General features: G+C 48.0%; 1 protein-coding gene across 2 annotated transcripts in view; it reads left to right on the forward strand.

The window, feature by feature from the left end:
- The window catches only part of CMTM4 (CKLF like MARVEL transmembrane domain containing 4), a 69,950-nt gene that overhangs the window by 41,986 nt on the left and 8,175 nt on the right, over positions 1-19,789 (forward strand). For both annotated transcript variants that reach the window (XM_072731746.1, XM_072731745.1), the window contains exons 2-3: positions 10,615-10,791; positions 19,056-19,154. In XM_072731746.1, the coding sequence (XP_072587847.1) occupies positions 10,615-10,791; positions 19,056-19,154 (276 nt within the window). The remainder of the gene's footprint in view (positions 1-10,614; positions 10,792-19,055; positions 19,155-19,789) is intronic.

The raw sequence follows: 19,789 nt of genomic DNA on the forward strand, positions 1-19,789 counted from the left end.
CCCGTGGGGCATACCTGGCGGAGCTGCTGGTGCTGGTCACCTCCCCTGGCCTCCTGTTTTCTTCTTTCTGCCCTGAGTCCTTGGCAGCCTCCCCCTTTTGTGCTCTCCCCTCTCAACAATAAGGCCCTTATTTGCCCCTGCCCCCTTGGCTCCTTCGCTTACCTAATTCTTCTGTCTAAATCGTGCCCCTTGCTTGCCCGGTGGCTTTAGCGCCTAAGGGCAGCTCTGCCCTTCCAGAGCAGGTGGTTCTCTTAATTCCCCACCTCTCTCAACCCCACCGCTCACCCCCAGTGGCATGGCAGTTAGCTCCTTTGTTTGAGAACCAAAAAAAATTTTTACTCGTTGCTCTACTGTCTCAGGGGAGTGGAGGGAAACTTTTTAAAAAATTTTTTTAAATTTAAATTTAAATTTTTGTTTTTTTATCTTTTTATTTTTTTAATTTTTAGTGTTTTAAAGATTTTATTTATTTATTCATGAGAGACACAGAGAGAGAGGCAGAGACACAGGCAGAGGGAGAAGCAGGCTCCCTTCGCGGAGCTGGATGTGGGACTCGATCCCGGGACCCCGGGATCACACCCTGAGCCGAAGCTGGACGCTCAACCACTGAGCCACCCGGGCCCCCCCGGAGGGAAACAATTTTGAATCTACTTTCCTTAGGGGACGGATGGCCCCCCCTTGAGAGGAGCGACTCGTGGATTACTTTTCTTAGAAAATTTGAGCTGTTACTGCAGTTCGGCCCCTTTGAGAATGAGTCATGTAGTTGCGAGCTCTGCCAGCGCAGCGCCCCGGTGGCCCTGGTTGCCCGGGTCGCAGTGTGGGCCCCGCCGAGGAATACACCAGCTGGGCGGGTACACCTGGTGACCTGGTGCAGGAGCACGAGGCGGAGCAGCAGCCTCGGGGCCTCGGACCAATCTTCTGGCCTCACCGTGGCGATGACACCCGCTTCCTGAGTGGGCGTGAGTGTCCGGCCGCGAGCGGCCCCTGCGCAGCGCAGGGCGGGAGAGCATCCTCGCGTGGTCCGTGCCCTCCGCGCGGCCCGGTGCTGCCCCGGGCGGCTGCAGGGACGGCGGGGAGCAGCTCCCATCGCGCGGGGCGCCCAGACGGTGGGGGGCCGCGTGCCGCCCGTGGGCGCGGAGGCTGGGCTCGGGGGTGGGCACCGCGTCGCCCCCCCTGCGCTCCCCCGGCCCTCCACGACCCCCCGAGGCCCTCCACGACCCCCCGCAGCCCCCGAGGCCCTCCACGACCCCCCGCGGCCCCCCCGAGGCCCCCCACGACCCCCCGCGGCCCCCCCGAGGCCATCCACGACCCCCCGCGGCCCCCTGAGGCCCTCCACGACCCCCCGCAGCCCCCGAGGCCCTCCACGACCCCCCGCGGCCCCCCCAGGCCCTCCACGACCCCCCGCGGCCCCCCGAGGCCCTCCACGACCCCCTGCAGCGCCCCGAGGCCCTCCACGACCCCCTGCAGCCCCCCGAGGCCCTCCACGACCCCCGCAGCCCCTGAGGCCCTCCACGACCCCCCGCGGCCCCTCCGAGGCCCTCCACGACCCCCCGCGGCCCCTCCGAGGCCCTCCACGACCCCCCGCGGCCCCCTGTGGCCCTCCACGACCCCCCGCAGCCCCCCGAGACCGTCCACGACCCCCCGCAGCCCCCGCGAGGCCCTCCGCGGCCCCCCCGAGGCCATCCACGGCCCCCCCAGGCCCTCCACGACCCCCTGCGGCCCCCCGAGGCCCTCCACGACCCCCGCAGCCCCTCCAGGCCCTCCACGACCCCCCGATGCCCTCCACGACCCCCTGCAGCCCCCCGAGGCCCTCCACGACCCCTCGCGGCCGCCCGAGGCCCTCCACGACCCCCCGCGGCCCCCCAGGCCTTCCGCGGCCCCCCAGGCCCTCCACGACCCCCCGTGGCCCCCCGAGGCCCTCCACGACCCCCCACGGCCCCCCGAGGCCCTCCACGACCCTCCACGACCCCCCGCGGCCCCCCCGCGGCCCTCCACGACCCCCCGCGGCCCCCCCGCGGCACTCAGTGGCCGGTCCGCGAGGCTGCATGGGGCCCTGTCCCATCTTCAAGCACCTTTTCAGTCTCACTGGGAAGAGACACACTCCAGTTTTGAACGCGCAGGACTTGCCGAGAGCTTGGCCTGGTTCTGAAGCACTTAGGTCCCCGCTGCGTGTGCGCATCAGTCCTGAGATAGGCCCTCGGGGGAGGGGCTCCGGGGACCTTCCGTGGCTCACGGGGTGGCCACCTGAGCAGGTTCAGCGCTGAGCGGCACAGCTTTCTGCGGGGTTAATAGAAGCGCTCAGGGAAAAAATCCTCCGCGTTCAGGTAACACAGGACATGCTTCAAATTTTCACTGTGAGGCTTGTGATAACTGTCCCCACGTCGATGTGTCCCGGGTACCCCAAGACCAGGGATAGGTCAGCACAGAAATAGTCTGGGGCCTGACGGGAGGAAGCCCAGAACTGTGGGGCTGCGGGGCCCACTGCAGAGGGCCGCCTCTCTGCGGCTGACAGGGCCAGACTGGTTAGTTTTCAAACTTAATGAAACTTTTTTCTTTTCTTTTCTTTTCATTCTTTATTTATTTATATTTATTTATTCATGAGAGATCCAGAGAGAGAGAGGCACAGACACAGGCAGAGGGAGAAGCAGGCTTCATGCAGGGAGCCACATATGGGACTCAATCCTGGGTCTCCAGAATCACGCCCTGGGTGGAAGGCAGGCCCTAAACCACTGAGCCACCCAGGGATCCCAACTTTTCTTTAAAAAACAAAACAAAATAGGGATCCCTGGGTGGCGCAGCGGTTTGGCGCCTGCCTTTGGCCCAGGGCGCAATCCTGGAGACCCCGGATCAAATCCCACGTCGGGCTCCCAGTGCATGGAGCCTGCTTCTCCCTCTGCCTGTGTCTCTGCCTCTCTCTCTCTCTCTCTCTCTCTCTCTCTCTCTGTGACTATCATAAATAAATAAAAATTAAAAAGAAAAACAAAACAAAAACATTTTATTTAGCATTTGCATGTATGAGTGAAGGGAGGGAAAGAGGGAGGAGGAGAGAATCCCAAGCAGACTCCCAGCTGAGTGAGGAGCCCGTTGTGGGGCTCGACTCTGCAATCCTGAGATCATGACCCGAGCCAAAATCAGGAGTCAGATACTTAACCAACTGAGCCACCCAGGCACCTCCCGAAAAAACTTTTTTAAACAGCATGACAAATATTTTCCCAGTGTATAAACCAGGCTGATGATTGCATGCTTCCTTGAGCATTAGTTCAGAAGGGTGTCTAAACAGCTGTTCTCTTCTTTGGTCAGCAAAGTTCAGGACCCACCGTTTATGGGAATATAAATATGAAAACTGAGGTACTTTGGTCAGGGACCAGGTTCTGTGCCTACCTTGCACGTGACCCCAAACCAAGAATCTCATTGTGAAAGTCAGGCGCCACCTCACAGGGCTCTCTCCTGTTTCTAAGACAGCCTGAGTCCATTGCCCTCTGGAAAGATTTCTCAAGCCCTCAGCCACCCTCTGTCTCCTAAACCTCAATACCTCTCCGGACACTAAGCCTTTGTACATGGATAGTTATCTGTCTTTGTGTGTCTAATGGGGTGTGTTCACTGTGTGGGTACTGACACCCTAAGCCCAGCCCACTTCCAGGTGCAGAGAGATCAGGGTCGCTGAAGAAGTTGTCCGGCCACATAGCAGTCACTGCAGATCCTCAGTCTTCATATGGACAGTCATTTTTGCATCTGGTGATTTTAAGGCTCCTTAAAGTTATTTTTCAATATTGTGATTTTTGCTTACATGTGTATCTTTAAATAAGTTTCATTAGATCCATTAAGAAACTGGTGATGAAGGAAGGTTAGGATTTTGCCTCATCTTCAAAGATGTCCTCATAGATAATAGGGTCACATTTTCTTCCGGGGTCCTTGCCATCACATAAAGTTATTACATGCCGGCCTCTAGGCTGTTAACACTGTGCCCACTCTCTGCACGTAAGAGTGCAGTGGCAGCCAGGAAATAGGATTATGCTCACAAGAAGGCTTTATTATTATTTTTTATTTATTTTTTTTCAAGAAGGCTTTAGAAATGATGAACTCTTCTGATAAAGAAATGGGACCAACATGGACTTGCAGAGTGACTTTCGTTTTCCATTAGAGCTTTCAATGTCATTTTAAAATATTCATGAATAGTTTCAAAACAAATAAGGATGGATTCTTAGAGGTCACTAACATTTAACTCATAATAAACCTGGATGCTTCAATATAGAGAATATTTAATTTTTTTTTAAACCACACATACTCATTGTAGACATTTTGGAAAATAAAAGAAGCCTTTAAAAAAATATATGTCCATAGTCCTACCACACAGATGGATTCCTGAAATGAAATTCCGGATATTTTATTCTTTTGTTTTAAAATTATAAATAACATGGTTAATATCTCTACATCTTTCTTTTGACAATCTAGTAAGTTTATAAAACAATTTGGGTCTGGTGTCTTTATGAGTGAGTGACATATTCATCCCATAAAATTGGCAGTTTTGTACCAGATACCTAGGACATGTGAATTTTTTTTTTTTTTTTGTGAAATTTAACAGTATGCAAAAGTGCTCTTTTCTAGTGAGTATGAGTTGGATTATGCTGTAGCAACAAACAAAGCTAAAATCTCAATGGCTTAACACAAGGGAGGCTTCCTTCTCTGGCACGTAATACACTCCTCTCTGATGAGCCGTACTCAGGCCACCTGCTCCTGGAATAGTGCTGGCTGCTGTGGCAGGGAGAAGGGAGCTTGCCTGCCGGCCACTGCCAAGAGTAACAGATCTCTCACCCACTCAGACTTTTTGTTATCCAAACCCAGAAGTAGATCCAGGCTTTAAGTGGCCTGAGACTGATGTGATTTTGGGAGGCCCACTTTAAGGGAAAATATGTAAAATTAAAAATAGAAAGCTAGGTATGAGAGTGAGTACTTTTAATGAGAAACACACAAAATTATGAATTTAAAAAATGTTTTTGTTTTTGGCCTACACTAACACAGGTCATATTTGAATTTTTGGTACGATCAGTTTAATACCGAAAAAGTCTACAGAATCAGTCTGAAATGTAGGTATACGCCAGAACAATTCGGATCTTAGATTGCCACTGTTTGGTATTGAGCAACACCACTTTGCGATCAACGTGCTGTTATGCTAACATGCATCAATTTATGGATGAGTGTGTAGCAGTTTGTCACTGGCACATTTATTTCTTCAGTCTGTTTCAGTGCACTGGAGGCAGTTTTGTGTGCCATTTTTTTTTAGAGGGGCTTTCCAACTTTGTCAGTTCAAGGTTTATCAGATGCCATCTGACTCACTGGGATGCATGAATTGTAGTCTCTCACACACGTGTGCTCCTGCTTTGTAATACTGCTACAGGCCTCTGCCGTACATATCCTAGAACAGCTGATCAATTCTATTTAATTTCCACCAAAAAGGGAGAAAATATGTAGTGTGTTTATAATTGCATACTCTGTATTATTGAATATAATCCTGATCTGCCTTGTGAGTTTTAGGGCTCATTTCTTCTTCATCAAGTCAGCTCAGAGCATATCTGGAAGCCATTTCTGCAGTGGGAAAGCTACAGTAACTATGTACAGTGTGTACAACTGTACAACTATGTAACTCTGTACAGTAACTATGGGTGGAAGTGACAGCTGAACCCAAGTGTAACCTGTCTCTCATTCAGCTTCCAGTGAGCCGAATCCCCAAAACTCCCATTGTTATTCCATCGCCACCTGGCCAAAGGAGTTGTGATAGGAACCCAGAGCTGCAGGTCTGGAGTTCTGAGCATCAAGTCTGTCATCCTGAGAATAAATCTGCCTGGGGAACATCTCTTATCACAAACCTCCAACCCTGCGGTGTGCCTGGAAGGAGGAGAGCGAGGTGTACTGGTGAACAGCGCTGCTGATTGATTACTAGGGCCTTCCAGAAGGGTCTTGACGCTTAACACTCCCACCGATAGAAACATGGGGTGTTATGAAATTTTAAAAAGTTTTAATAGTAACTTAATCAGCCAAATCTTTTTCTCTCCTTCCCTTCCTGCTTTCTGATGTTGTCAGTCATAATTAGAAACCTGACAACCATTTAATATCAGCTTACTTACCAACTATGAAAATATTCCTGGTTCGTTGGTAGGTGCCCCATGGAAAGGGCTCTTTGTCCAAGGACATGCATGATCCTCCAGTTAGCAAATGCAGTAACTGTTACTTATTTGTATCTTTTTAAATATCTCTGTGCTGTTTTACATTGTGACATTTGTCTATTGCAAAACTTTATTTAAAAAAAAAAATTTATTTATTTGTTCTTGAGAGACACGCAGAGAGAGGCAGAGACATAGGCAAAGGAAGAAGCAGACTTCCTGTGGGGAGCCTGATGTGGGACTCAATCCCAGGACCCTGGGACCACAACCTGAGCCAAAGACAGATGCTCAACCACTGAGCCACCCAGGTGCCCCTGCAAAACTTTTATAAGTTGAATTACTTTTGATTCTTGGTTTGCCTTTTTTTTTTTTTTAAAGATTTTATTTATTTATTCATGAGAGACATAGACAGGCAGAGAGACAGGCAGAGGGAGAAGCAGGGAGCCCGATGTGGGACTCGATCCCAGAACTGGGATCATGCCTTGAGCCAAAGGCAGACGCCCCACTGTGGAGCCACCCAGGCGTCCCTTTGTTTGCCTTGAAGTTGGCTTCCAGTGTAACTTTGAACCCTTATTTTCTTCTTTTTGGTCAATAGGTAGCTTTTACTTTAGCAACAATTGTTAGTCAGCCTTCACTGTGCTGGAGGAAAATTTGATATTGACTGTGTCAAAAGGGAGGCAAAAAAGTGTGCTGCTCATTAGAAGCAATATTAGAAGCCGCCTGAATGCCTATCGAATGGGAACTGATTAAATTATTGTATGTGTATAATTGTGTGTTTATGCGTCTCTGTCTGGATCTCTGTTTACATATGAATACTTGTGATATCGTGATTTATAATAAGAAAATAGATATTTGGTCTTCATCCCATTTCTGGTACAGAGCTCTTAAAATCCTTGAAATTTTCTCCATGATAAGAGGTGTCTTTTGATAATTCTCATCAGCGTCCTTTCAGCCACATCAGAGTTTATGTTAATGAGAGGACTTTTGCTAAGCACTAGAGCTGGGGGCTGGTTGCCAGGGGAACCAACTGTGTGATGAGAGGTTTGAGCTTTCAACCCCACTCATCTCTGGGAAGGGGAAGGGGCTACCGACTGAGCTCTGTAAAACCTTGAACGCCCGGGTTCGGTAAACCAAAATGTATCTCCGTGCGGGGGAAGGTGGTGCGTTCCAGACTCCTGGACAGAAGCTCCTGTGTTGGAGGCCCCTTTGGACCTTGCTTCCTGTGTCTCTTCATAGGCTGTTCAGGTATATCCCTTTGTCACCAGGGTGCAAGAGCACCTGGCTCCAGGGTTCCCCACGGACCAGGTTAGTCTGCTCACCACTGACAAAATCCAAAGAGTGATGGTGAAACTAGAAAGGAATTTATTTCAGTGAGGCTGACACCAGCAAGACAGGACTGGCATCTCAAAGGTATTTCTCAAGTACCGAAAATGTTTCTGGGTTTATGTGAGGAAAATGTGGGACAGGGACGACTGGATGGCTCAGTGGTTGAGCGTCTGCCTTCGGCCCAGGGCATGATCCCAGGATCCTGGGATTGAGTCCCGCGTCGGGCTCCCTGCATGGAGCCTGCTTCTCCCTCTGCCTGTGTCTCTGCCTCTCTCTCTGTGTCTCTCATGAATAAATACATAAAATCTTTTTTTTATTTTTTATTTTATTTTTTTATTTTTAAATACATAAAATCAAGAAAGAAAGAAAGAAAGAAAGAAAGAAAGAAAGAAAGAAAGAAAGAAAGAAAGAAAGAAAGAAAGAAATGTGGGCCAAAGGTTGTAGGTACAAGCAGCTGGGGCATAAAGGTCAGGTTGACGATTGTCTTGGGGTCACCCCACGGGGTCTGGCTGGCTCTGGGCAGTCCTTGTTGCTTGAAGGGGTAGTTTCGGTTTCCATCAGGGGCATGCTTTGCTGCAGGGTGTTTCTCCTGAGTTGAGGGATAAGCTTGAAAGAACTCAATCAGACTACAGCCTGAGGTCAGAATAAAGAGAGGCAGTTGAAGTTCTCTTTCACTTGATTGTCCTTTGTAATAGACTGTAATAAACTTTGTAATAAATCTAGAACATTCTCAGGCCTTCCATGTCACTCCTAAAATTTCAAACACCTTTGCCCTAGTTACATTGCATTCTCCTGCCCTGCTTTGATTTTTCCCCCTTTGCACTTCACACTGCCTAGCATTCTGTACTTTTAATTTTTAAAAGCTTCTCCTTCATTAGACTATGAGCTAGAGAGCAGATTTTTGTTTTGTTCACTGCTGTATTGAGAGGCCTATTAGATTTGCATATTCTTAAACTGTTTTCCTTTTAATATTTAAGAATGTAGGTGTTACCTTCCCACACAAATATGGTTGAAGTTAGCATACCAGAAACATTTGTAACTCATCAGTACAGTGTGTTATTTCTTGCCCAAGATTACTAGATCCAATTACAGGGGGAAGAAAAAGTTTAGGAGTTTCCCTTATATGAACTGCTCCTTTGTGAATTGATTGCAAGTCAAGCATGTAATTCAGATGGAGAATTCAAGTCTCTGGTTCTATAGAAAATTTTAAGAGCCATTAGGAAAAGCACAAAGTGTGTGCTTAAAGACCCCTATCTCTAATGCATTGACTTAAAATAGAAGTGTGAACCTTGTTTTGATAGGAGAGGTGTCTTTTATGATTGCTGTGCTGAAGTACTGATAATGGATGGAGCAGAGCTGCCCTGCCCTGTGCCTTTTACGTGGAGACCCTGCCAAGCATGTCAGCAATTGTGGGTCTGGGTTTTTAGTGGCCCCTCTCCATCCCCCTGTTTGCTGGTGGTGTGCTAGTACCTCTGTTTGGTACCTGGAGTGGAGAGAGGTGGGTTGGCCCTGCCCTCAGAAAGCTCAGGAGGCAAAGGGAGGCATAATGACAATTATAAAAAAGGGTAGAATGCAATCACAGATGAACAAGCTTTCCTGGCAGAGGATGGAAACATGTCTGGCATGGAGAGAGACAGGGAAGGCATGGGGAGGAGGTGGCATTGAGTGGCACATGCGTGGGACTCCAGTAGGCAGAGGAGGGCCACAGAACAGCCCGTGCCTTGTATGTTTCCCACACTTTCATCATCTGGCGGTCTTGTCAAAAAGAAAACCCTAAAACCAAAAAGCAATCATTTTTACTTCGTAGGTCAAGGAGGAGAGGCAGAAACTCTGGACTTCTAGCCGGCTCTCTGGTGCTGCTGATGGTGTTGGCTCTAAAGCCAAATCTAGGACCACAGAGCACCTGCCTACACTGCCTGGACCTTTGCAGTGGGGGCTTGGCCCATGTCCTGGCCCAGGCTTGCATGTGGTGGGCTGCGAGGTGTTTGGTTAGACAAGTGCTAGAGCAGAGGCCCGGAGCCTAAGGTTGATCTGGTTTAGGTGCAAGACCACCTGACTTTTCTTTGATCGCTGGGTCATTAACTCAGCCTTTGGGCCTCCTCCTTTTCCTGAAATCTTCCTTTAAAAGCTCACCTGGTGAATGAATTAATAAAATCTTTAAAAAAAAAAAAAAAAAAGGGCAGGTGGCTCTATGGTTTAGCGCCGCCTTCAGCCCAGGGCATGATCCGGTCCTGGAGTCCCAGGATCAAGTCCTGCTTCAGGCTCCCTGCATGGAGCCTGCTTCCCCCTCTGCCTGTGTCTCTTGCCTCTCTCTCTCTCTCTGTGTCTCTCATGAATGAATAAATAAAATCTTTAAAAATAAATAAAAAATAAAAGCTCACATGGTAATTTCCATTGATACCTGTTTGACCGTGACCTCTGATCTCTTGGGACATAGTGCTAGAATGTTACTGTGGTCCTTTAGAAACAAGTTGGTGCCATTATTGGTCATTTTTTTCAATGTTTTTATAGACTGCCATTCTGACTTTTTATGGCCAAGTCTAGTGATAACTTTTAAAAAGCACAGCTCGCGAATTAATTAGGTGGACCTCATTTGTAGGCGCCTGTCATTGCGAGAAGAGGGGATTATACCCAGCCCTGTCTTAAAGCCCTCAGCCTGCGTGCCCCCCGCCCGAACCACCAGGGTAGCTGCAGATGGCATAGATGGACGCCGTTGGGACCCTGCCCTCTCAGTGTCGGGCATAATTGTGGTAGGGACTAGAAATTAGAAACGTGTGTTGGCAGCGTCCACTTACTAGTGGCCGAGGAAGAACTGAACACATGAGCTGGTCCTGTCTGTTTCCTCCCGAGGGCCGAGCCGCACCCGCACCCGCACCCGCACGGTGTCGGGGGGCTGTGCTAGGGTGTAGGTGTTCACGTTAGGAATTCGATCCTTTCATTAAGGCCTCCCTCTACCTGTTGTTCCATAAGAATTTCATCAGATCATATTCCTGACAGTGATCCTTCCATCCCCGGAGGAAAACTGGCCACATATGGTGGTGGTGGTGGGTTTTATTTAAACGCGGCAGGCACATATGTCCACGGATGTGTACTAAATATACACGCACATGTGTGTTTCCAATTTTCTTCCTAGATTTTGGCCCTGATTGCGTTCATCTGCATAGAGACCATCATGGAGTGCTCCCCGTGTGAAGGCCTCTACTTTTTTGAGTTCGTGAGCTGTAGTGCATTTGTAGTAACTGGAGTCTTGCTGATTCTGTTCAGTCTGAACCTGCACATGAGGATCCCCCAGATCAACTGGAACCTGACAGTGAGTACAAGTCACCACCTGTCTCTGACTTTGAAAGGACTAGGTGCCACTCAGCCCCGAGGGAAGCTGGAATCTGTCTGTCATCTTGTTTGGTGCTAGTTCATCCCGAAACTCAGTTTATTGTAATTCAACAGTGAAATTTTAAATGTCTTTGCTGGGTTGAATGAAAGATAAAGTAAACTGAATCTTCCCTAGTGGGAGAACCATCATATAAGAATTATTTTGACCCCTTTGAAGATGTTATTTCCATTTTACGATCCTCTGAGAAGATTGGTAATATTGATGTTTACGGAATCTGGAAAGAAAATGAAATTAATATATTTGCATATTTTTCACCCTGGGCCCAAAAGCCATTTACAAAGTATCTCTTTAGGAAGAATTGGAAAAAAAAAAAAAAAAAAGGGATCCCTGGGTGGCGCAGCGGTTTGGCGCCTGCCTTTGGCCTGGGGCGCGATCCTGGAGACCCGGGATCAAATCCCACTTGGGCTCCCGGTGCATGGAGCCTTCTTTTCCCTCTGCCTGTGTCTCTGCCTCTCTCTCCTTCTCTGTGTGACTATCATAAATAAATAAAAATTTGAAAAAAAAAAAAAAGGAAGAATTGTAAATACAAGTGAAAATGCCAGTGACTCGCAAAGCCTAGGATTATCATTACATTCAAAGCAACTGGGAGGACACGGAGGATTCGATGTTTTGATCAGAGTCCCGAGTGGAAGCATGTGCTCTCAATGGTTTGGGTTCTTAACCCCCTTTGACAGCCTTCCCCAGATGGGCATGGGAAGCTCAGGGCTGGTCACTCCCCGGCCCCTCTTCCTGGACTCGTGTCACTTTTCCTTACCCTGCTAAATGGGAAAGGAAACTTAATAGTGCTTGGTTTTCTTGATGTTTCTTTACAAATAAGCATGTGCAAGAGCTGGAAGGGAATCAGGGAAGTCACAGGAAAGTACAGTCAGCTGCCTCGCACTTACGTGCCTGTGGGAGGAGAACCCCATGGAGCCGCCACTCCTGAGAGGGTGCAGGGTGGCAGGAGAGGGGGCGCTGCAGACCACCTACCCTTGAGCGTGCTGCTCTCCTGATGCCCAGTGCTGGGTGTGTGCCCCACCATGGAAAGTGTGGCCCGTGTGTGCTGGAGCCAGGGAGGAGGTGGAGCTGGTCACCTTGCCTGACGGGGCCACTCCCATGGTGATCCTGTGGTGTGGTACTGAGAGGAGTGGGCCTTCCTGAAGGAATACTCTGTGTGTTACTCAAACTCCTAGGAGGGAAAATAAAAGCAGAGCTGAACTAGAAAAGCTGATGTCAGTTGAAAACTCAGTTGGTTTTGTCTTGGTTTTGTGGCAGGTTTTATCATCTCTCTCTTTTTTTTTTTAAGACTATATATTTGAGAGAGAGGGTCAGGGGATTGGAGGGAAAGAGAGAGAGCTCTCTGCTGAGCACAGAGCATGACTCAGGGCTCGATCTCATGACCCTGAGATCACCACCAGTGTTGAAACCCAGAGTCCAGACACTCAACCCACCTGCTCCCCAGGTGCCCCACAGCACCTCAACTATTTTTGAGATAAAGTTTGTGTTTTCCCTTAAAAAAAATGCTCTCGGGGCACCTGGCTTGCTCAGTTGGTAGTGTGTGACTCTTGACCTAAGGGGTCGTGTGTTCGAGCCCCACGTTAGGTGTGGAGATTACTTAAAAATAAAATCTTTTAAAAAAGTGCTCACAGAGTTGACAGCATAGGAGAACCTCATAAACTTCCTCCAACTTCTAGACTTCCTCCAACCAAAATGCAAAGTGTTGGAAGGCCTACCTGACCTAGAGTTGGCTGCCGGGAAGGTGAAGACTGAGGGCTTTGAGTCAGACCTGTCTGGGTTCAAGTACAAGGTGGCTCCTAAGGGCTGTGCGTGACCCTGGGCAGGTCAGTCACTTAGGGCCTCATGTTGAAGGCCACCATTGGTAAAGTAGAGTCGATAGTATTTTACAGGCTTGTTTTACGAATGAAACGAGACAGTGTATATAAGGGGACCTTAAGCCAGTGTGCGCTGCTGCCAGTCTGAGAGATACTAATATTACTGCCAGCAAGGGGCCATTGTTTCCTATCAACCACATGTTTCCCCTACAGACTACTGCCAGGTTTGGCTTTACTCCCTTAATTCAGTCTTATCTACTGATTTGACAGCTATAAATCTGTTAAGACTTCATACTGCAGCTTAATAATTAATTCATACATCCCTTTATCCCCAGAAATACCTCCTCAGTGAGCTTTCTGGAGTTCTGATCTTTCTATTCTAAACACGAAGGGCTTTCTATGTGTTGACTACCACATTATTTGGTCATATTGAAGTGCATCTTTTTCACTGGAAAGTTAACATATGTCCTTTTCTTCTGGATGGAGTTGGGTGGGGCAGACGCCTGTGTGACGTGGTCCCTTGAGAACACTTTCAATCCTTTGGGATCCTTTCCAGAATCTCCACACTTTTGGGGTAGATGAAGGGGTATGCTTATTCAACAGAAGCGTATGTGAGTTCATGCTTGAGGAGATGGTACTTACTGAGGGGTACTCAGGTCATCTGTTCTCTGAAGAAGAGAAAAAGTGAGTTCTTTGGGGCTGGGCATTGCTCATGGAGTCGCTACAGAGGACTGGCCTTGGCCATGTTGTGTTTCTCTAACAACATGGTGAGAATATTTTGTCCTCAGTAGAGCCAACTAATGAGTGAAATAGGATGTGATTGGTATAGAGTTAGAAAAATGGTCATTTCAGGAGCCTATGTTGACAAAATATTCCTGGAAAAGGGTAAATAAGGAGGAAGATGCAAAGTACATACTTCATACAAGCATTATTTGATGCCAGCAGAAAGATTCTGATAGCTCTGGGTTCACTTGTTTGTTTTTGATGAATCTGTGGGACTCCTCCTGCGGTGCTTGGTTTTCTCCGTGTAATAGGGGCTCGTACACTTGTGTCCCACCCATGTCTACGGTGGCTAGTGCCCTGGGCCTTCTCCCTTCCTCCATCCCTCTCTTCTTCCAGCCCCTGCCAACCATTGAACGCCTGCCAGGGGCTCCCAGTCTCCTTAGCCGGTTCTCTGAGTCCGTCACGACTGCTTAGCTGAACTTCCAACGAGGAGGGACCTTGACCTTCTTTATGTCCCGACTCCCCATCTTTCTTTTCTCACCTTTTACTGTCAAATATAGCTTATTCAGATAAAGTCATTAAAAATGTACAGTTGACTGAAGAATGATCAAGATTGTGGAGCTACCACCTGGGTCAAGAGATAGGCCTGACGTCCCTGTTCCTGGATCCCCTAGCTGTTCCTCAGTTCTCCCCACATTGAACATGGGAGCCGAACTGCCACGGAGTGCTCCGTCCTTCCCATCGTGCTCTCCACTCTGGCCTGCCGTGACATCGCACTGTCCCTGGCTTTTCTTCTTCCTCCTTGGTGCTCCTTCTTAGTGCCTCGGTCGCCCCTGCTCAACCCAGAGACCTCTCATGATCAAGAACCCATGTTGGGTGCTGAGTTGGGACAGTTTGGGTCACCCAGAGGGGCCACATGCAGAGCCCTAAGGCCTCGGCCATGACTCATGGTGTAGTGTTTTCTGACACCACTTTTCACACTAAATGTATGTCTTTTCTTCTGACATCGAATCTGTGTTTTCCCATACCAAGTAGTTGTCTAATTCTCTGACACCAACGAGGTGTCCAGAAATTCAGCTCTGTTCCGACACTGACTCCTGTAGTTGGCACAGACCCCCAGGAGAAGGGCTTGGTCCCGCAAGCCCCAAATGGGGCTCCCAGGTGACCTGCACCAACTGCAGGTTTGCCTCCTCAGGTTCGTAAGTCTCTAGAGGAACTTCTAGAACGAGAGCAGAGTGTTTGACTTGTGATTACCAGTTTGTTGTAAAGGGTACAACTCAGGAGCAGATGGAAGAGGTGTGTGTGTATAGGGCAGGATCCAGAAAAGTCTCGACGATCTGGAGCCTCTGTCCTCAGAGTCGGGGTGTCGTGCCCTCTCAGCATAGGTGTGTAGTCACCAGCTTGGAAGCTCCATGAGCACTGTCGCTTGGGGGTTTTCATGGGGGATTTCATTATGTAGGCACGACTGATTTAATTCATTAACTGTTTAGACTCAATTTTTAGCCCCTCTTTTCTCTTTGAGGGTTGGTGGGTTGGTGGGGGTGGGGCTGAAAGTTCCAGCCCTCTAGCAGCCTGGTTGGTTTTGGACTTTCCGGTAACCAGCTCCTATCCTGAAACTATCCAGGGGCTCCAGGGAGTCGTCTCATTAGCGTAAACTCAGGCATGGTTGAGAGGGGTTCCTTATGAATCACAGAAGGTGCTCCTATCACTCAGGAAGTGCCAAGGAACTGGGGACAAAGATCAAATACGTAATCTTTATCATACCATGCTCATCTTTTCTGGGACTCAGTTTCCTTACCCCTAAAAGTAAAACAAAATAACACGTCTCCTGCTCTATAATGTATTGTAGATCATAATCAGGTTAGGATTGATGATGCTATAAAGACACACACACGGTTGGCACAATAGTGATTCCATGGACGGTATTTGGCACCATTGTCATAGTATGATTGTCCCTTTGATACTAGGGCCATTTGAGCACAAGTCTGTGCACGGTATGGACTAGTGGCCGTGAACTGCCCCCCTGTCATCCATGTGTAGAGCTGACACCAGAGCCAGCCACAGACCCCAGTGGTTTGAGAGCGATTGCAGTGACAGCCCGGGGCTGAACCTGTTTACCTGTCTCACCTGTGCTCAGTCTGGCAGACCTGTATGGAACACCTGATGTGTGCTAGGGCTTGGGAACTGAAAGCCCAGGGCAGGTCAACGCAAGCTGCCTGCCCTTGATAAGTGTGCTCCGTGAGATCCAGGTTCGTGTGAGGCCTGGCAGAGAACAGGCCGGAGGCAGGAGATTCCTCAAGGCAGAAGCCTGGAGGGGGCCGGCAGGGGGATGTTCAGAGAAAAAGCCAGAGTCCAGCTGGGCCTTGAGAGAGGCATGGGTGCCCACTGGCCCCCACTCGTGGGGCCCGTTGCAGGGTGGCCCATTCTCTGGCGCTGGAGCAGGGCTGTGGACTTGGCCTGCTGGGGCTGGGCAGGTAAGAAGACGGTTGGAGACGGGGAGACGGGGCAGGTGGTTCTCTTCCTCAGCCCCAGCTGACTGTGCAGTTGCTTCAGGGTATTCTTGGAACAGCTTTTCAAGAGTATATCTAGAAGCTTCTTTTTTCTTTTCTTTTCTTTCTTTCTTTCTTTTTTTTCTTTTTTAAAGAAGTTAGTTTTTTGTGTGCAGTCTTCTGGTATTTAAATGTTGGCATGTCCACATTTGTTTTGAATGCTGTGCAAGTCAAACCTGTCTGTGGGCTAGCTGTGGCCAGTCGGCCTCAGATTTGCACCCTCTAGGCCACATCCTGTTAATCTGTTATTGGAGTTCCAGGGCTTCACACTGAAGGAGACACCTGTGGGCATGTGTATGTGAGGGTGGTTTTCCTTCTCATCTCTGAGCACAAGGAGGTGCTGCAGCCTTGGGTGTTCTAGGGACCAGACAGGGAACATAAAGTGGTGGCGGGTGTGAGACAGTAGGGAACGGGGACGGCTGTGGCAGGCTGGAAAGCATGTGGCTGATCGAGTACATGTCCCAGTTAAAGCATTAGAAAATAATAATAATAAGCACCATTGTTGACTAAAAACTCCCAGAGCCCATCCTGAGGGCATGTGTGTGTGTGTTTCCCGTGATGTGAAGGATGAACCTAAGAGCCTTGACTTTTGTTTCATGGACAAGGAGCTCAAGTAGGTGATGCCGATGAGTATCTGCTGTCTTCCACTTTTCAGCCTTTTGAGATGTGCAGAGCAGAGCAATGTTTGTTACAGAAAAACTGGAAGATACAGATAATAATAAAAGAACAAAATAAAATCATGTGATTATCCAAGACAAATGAGTCTACCCAAGCATATGTCTACCCAAAAGCTTGTAAGTTCCTAATACAGTTGTTCAAAACAACTGGAAAGTCCAAAAACTGATGAAAAGGTAAACAAAATGTGGCCCATCCATACAATGGAATACGACACAGTAACAGAAAGGAGCGACGCATCGATACGTGCTCCAACATGAGTGATCCTTAGAAGTCTCATACTGAGTGGAAGAAGGCAGTCACAAAAGACCCCAAAATATCTCATTCTATTTATTTGAAGTGTCTGGAATAGGAAAATCCGCAGAGAGACAGAAAGCAGGTTAGTAGTTGCCTCGGATTAGGGGAAGGATGAAGAATTAACTTCTAATGAGTTCCTTTTGGGAGCCGAAAATGTTCTAAAATAAGTCGTGGTCATTGAACTGTATATTTTAATTGGGTGTACTATCAGGCATATGAGTTCTATTTCAGTAAAGCTGTTAAAAAGTCCTTCGAGTGATGCAACCCATTGGGGTAACCACTTGTCATACTTGATGAAACCTTCCAGACGAGATAGACTAGCTTTCCCTTCCGCGCGTAGGTTGTGATGTGTGAGGAGGGAGGACCTTGTAGAACCATTAGAATCATGCTTTTTCACTTAAACTATTTTAAGTTTATTCCGTGTTAAATGTACAACTACATCATTATTTTAAATGACCCCATAGTATTCCATTTTTATTTAACACATCCCCTGTTGGTGAGCATTTTGTTTGCTTACCTTTTTTTTTTTTTCCTATTTTAAGTTCTGTAACAAACATCCTTATATACTTGAACCTTTTTGCACAAGTATGATATTTAATATTAATTTCCAAATGTGGAAATCATAGACAAACAACGTGAACCTCTTTAAAACCTTTGATGCATACAGGCCCTTGACCAAATTTATCTTTTTACGTAGTCACCATTAATGTACATAGGATTATGTTTGATGTTTGGCTTCAGCACTGTGTCATAAAACTTTCCCCCATTTCTGAATAGTCTTTGGAAAGTTCACTTTATATTCTTCTTTATCCCTGCAGCACCTTACCCAGGACTGAGCATTTTAACTAAATGCTTCTGGGTTTGAATTTGTGAGAAATTTGCCTTTGCTTACTTACCATTGGTCACAGCCAAAAACTGTCCTGCTGGCAGACGTTTATGGTCAGAACTTTGTAGTTGGTACTTGCTTTTCTCCATGAGCGCCTGCAGAAGCCTGCACCGGGATTGTGTTTTCCCTTGTAGAGGGAAACACATACCAGAGGGACCCTGGTATGACCCAGGCAGTCAGGGTGCATTGTCACATTAGTAATAACAGAAGCGGGATCCCCGGGTGGCTCAGCGGTTTAGCACCTGCCTTTGGCCCAGGGCGCGATCCTGGAGACCCGGGATCGAATTCCACGTCGGGTTCCCAGTGCTTGGAGCCTGCTTTTCCCTCTGCCTGTGTCTCTGCCTCTCTCTCTCTCTCTCTCTCTCTCTCTGTGTGACTATCATAAAAAAAAAAAAAAAAAGTAATAACAGAAGCATCAATAAACGTGCAGAGGGACCCCTACCTGTGAGCCAGGTGCAGTGCTTAGCTCTTCACATGGGTGGCTCCACCTGACCCCGAGAACAACTCTGTGGGGCGGGGGTACTCTTCCCACGTAAGACCCAAGAAGTGAAGTTGGACTTGTCCCAAGTCATGGTTGGCTAGCACCCAGTCAGGCTGTGACACTTAATCATTGTGCTGCGTTCCTCCCAACAGCTAAGACAGGAGTTAAATATTGGAAGCATTGCATATGTGACTGCATTTGCTTTTGAAAAAGCTAAGGAAAAAATCCTCTAGGTTTTAGGCACATAGATCCTTGAGAGACCGTGCATGAGAAAGAGCATGAGGTCGGGCTAAGTGTGTTCTCTAAGTCTGAAAACCGTGCGCTTGTAATGTCACACATGAACGAGGGGATGTTGGAGGGGATTTCACCAGTTTCAAGTTTCTGGACTCCTGGGGAGCATTGTCCACGCCAAGGTGATTTGAATGTATTTCTTAAAGGTGACAGTAGAACCCTAAGTGGTAATTAACGTGCATGTCCTTGATGGGTTAGCAGTTTGGGTTTCCATAATAATTAATTTAGAAACGACAGCATGGTTGGTTAAAATGTGAATTTTGCTGTGGTGATACACCAAGTAGCATCATACACTGATACCATCTTTGCCTTCCTTCATGGGTCCAGTCCCCTGGGCATCAAGACTAAAATGTGGGGCCGCCAGAGAGGCTGGATATTGTCCTCCATATTTGAAAATATGCTTTTCAGTTGCTTTTAGGGCAAAGCATGAAATAATTCTTTTCAAGTGACTTTACCTTTTTTTTTTTTAGGATTTGGTCAACACTGGACTCAGCACTTTCTTTTTCTTTATTGCTTCGATTGTATTGGCTGCTTTAAACCACAAAACCGGAGCAGAAATTGCTGCCGTGGTAAGTGAACTCAGTTGGTTAAAACACAGGCTGATTTGTACACTCTGACTCACCCTCCTCTGTCCCCTAGTGTGTGTCCTGCTCATTCTTCTTCAGCTTTTTCTTTGCTAATGATGTTGTTACCGAGCCAGTAGCGGGCCCAGTTCCTTCAGGGCCGTGGTTCTCAGACTGTGGTCCCCAGAATAGCAGCCTCCACATCGTGGAGGAACTTGTTAGAAATGCCATTCCCAGGCTCCCCCAGAGCTACTGAATCAGAAATATGCCTCCCTCCTTTTTTTTTTTTTAAGATTAATTATCTGTTTTAGAGAGCACAGTGGGGAGGGGTAGAAGGAGAGAGAGTCCCAAGCAGACTCTGCCCTGAGTGTGGACCCCGACGTGGGACTCAGTCTCACAACCCTGAGATCATGACCTGAACCAAAAACCGAGTTGGACACTCAACCAACTTCCCTGCCCAGGAGCCCCCGAACCAGAAGAAATATGTTTTAAAAAGTCTTCCAGGTGATTCAGGTACACACTTAAAGTTGGGAATCACTCCTTTAGTCTGTTTCCAGCAGAGCCCTGGATGTCTCTGACAGTTGCTTTTAAGAGCCTTATCTGGGGGCCCCTGGGTGGCTCAGTGGTTGAGCGTCTGCCTT

Source organism: Vulpes vulpes, chromosome 12 (genome assembly GCF_048418805.1).
Source record: "Vulpes vulpes isolate BD-2025 chromosome 12, VulVul3, whole genome shotgun sequence".
Taxonomy (NCBI): Eukaryota; Metazoa; Chordata; class Mammalia; order Carnivora; family Canidae; genus Vulpes; species Vulpes vulpes.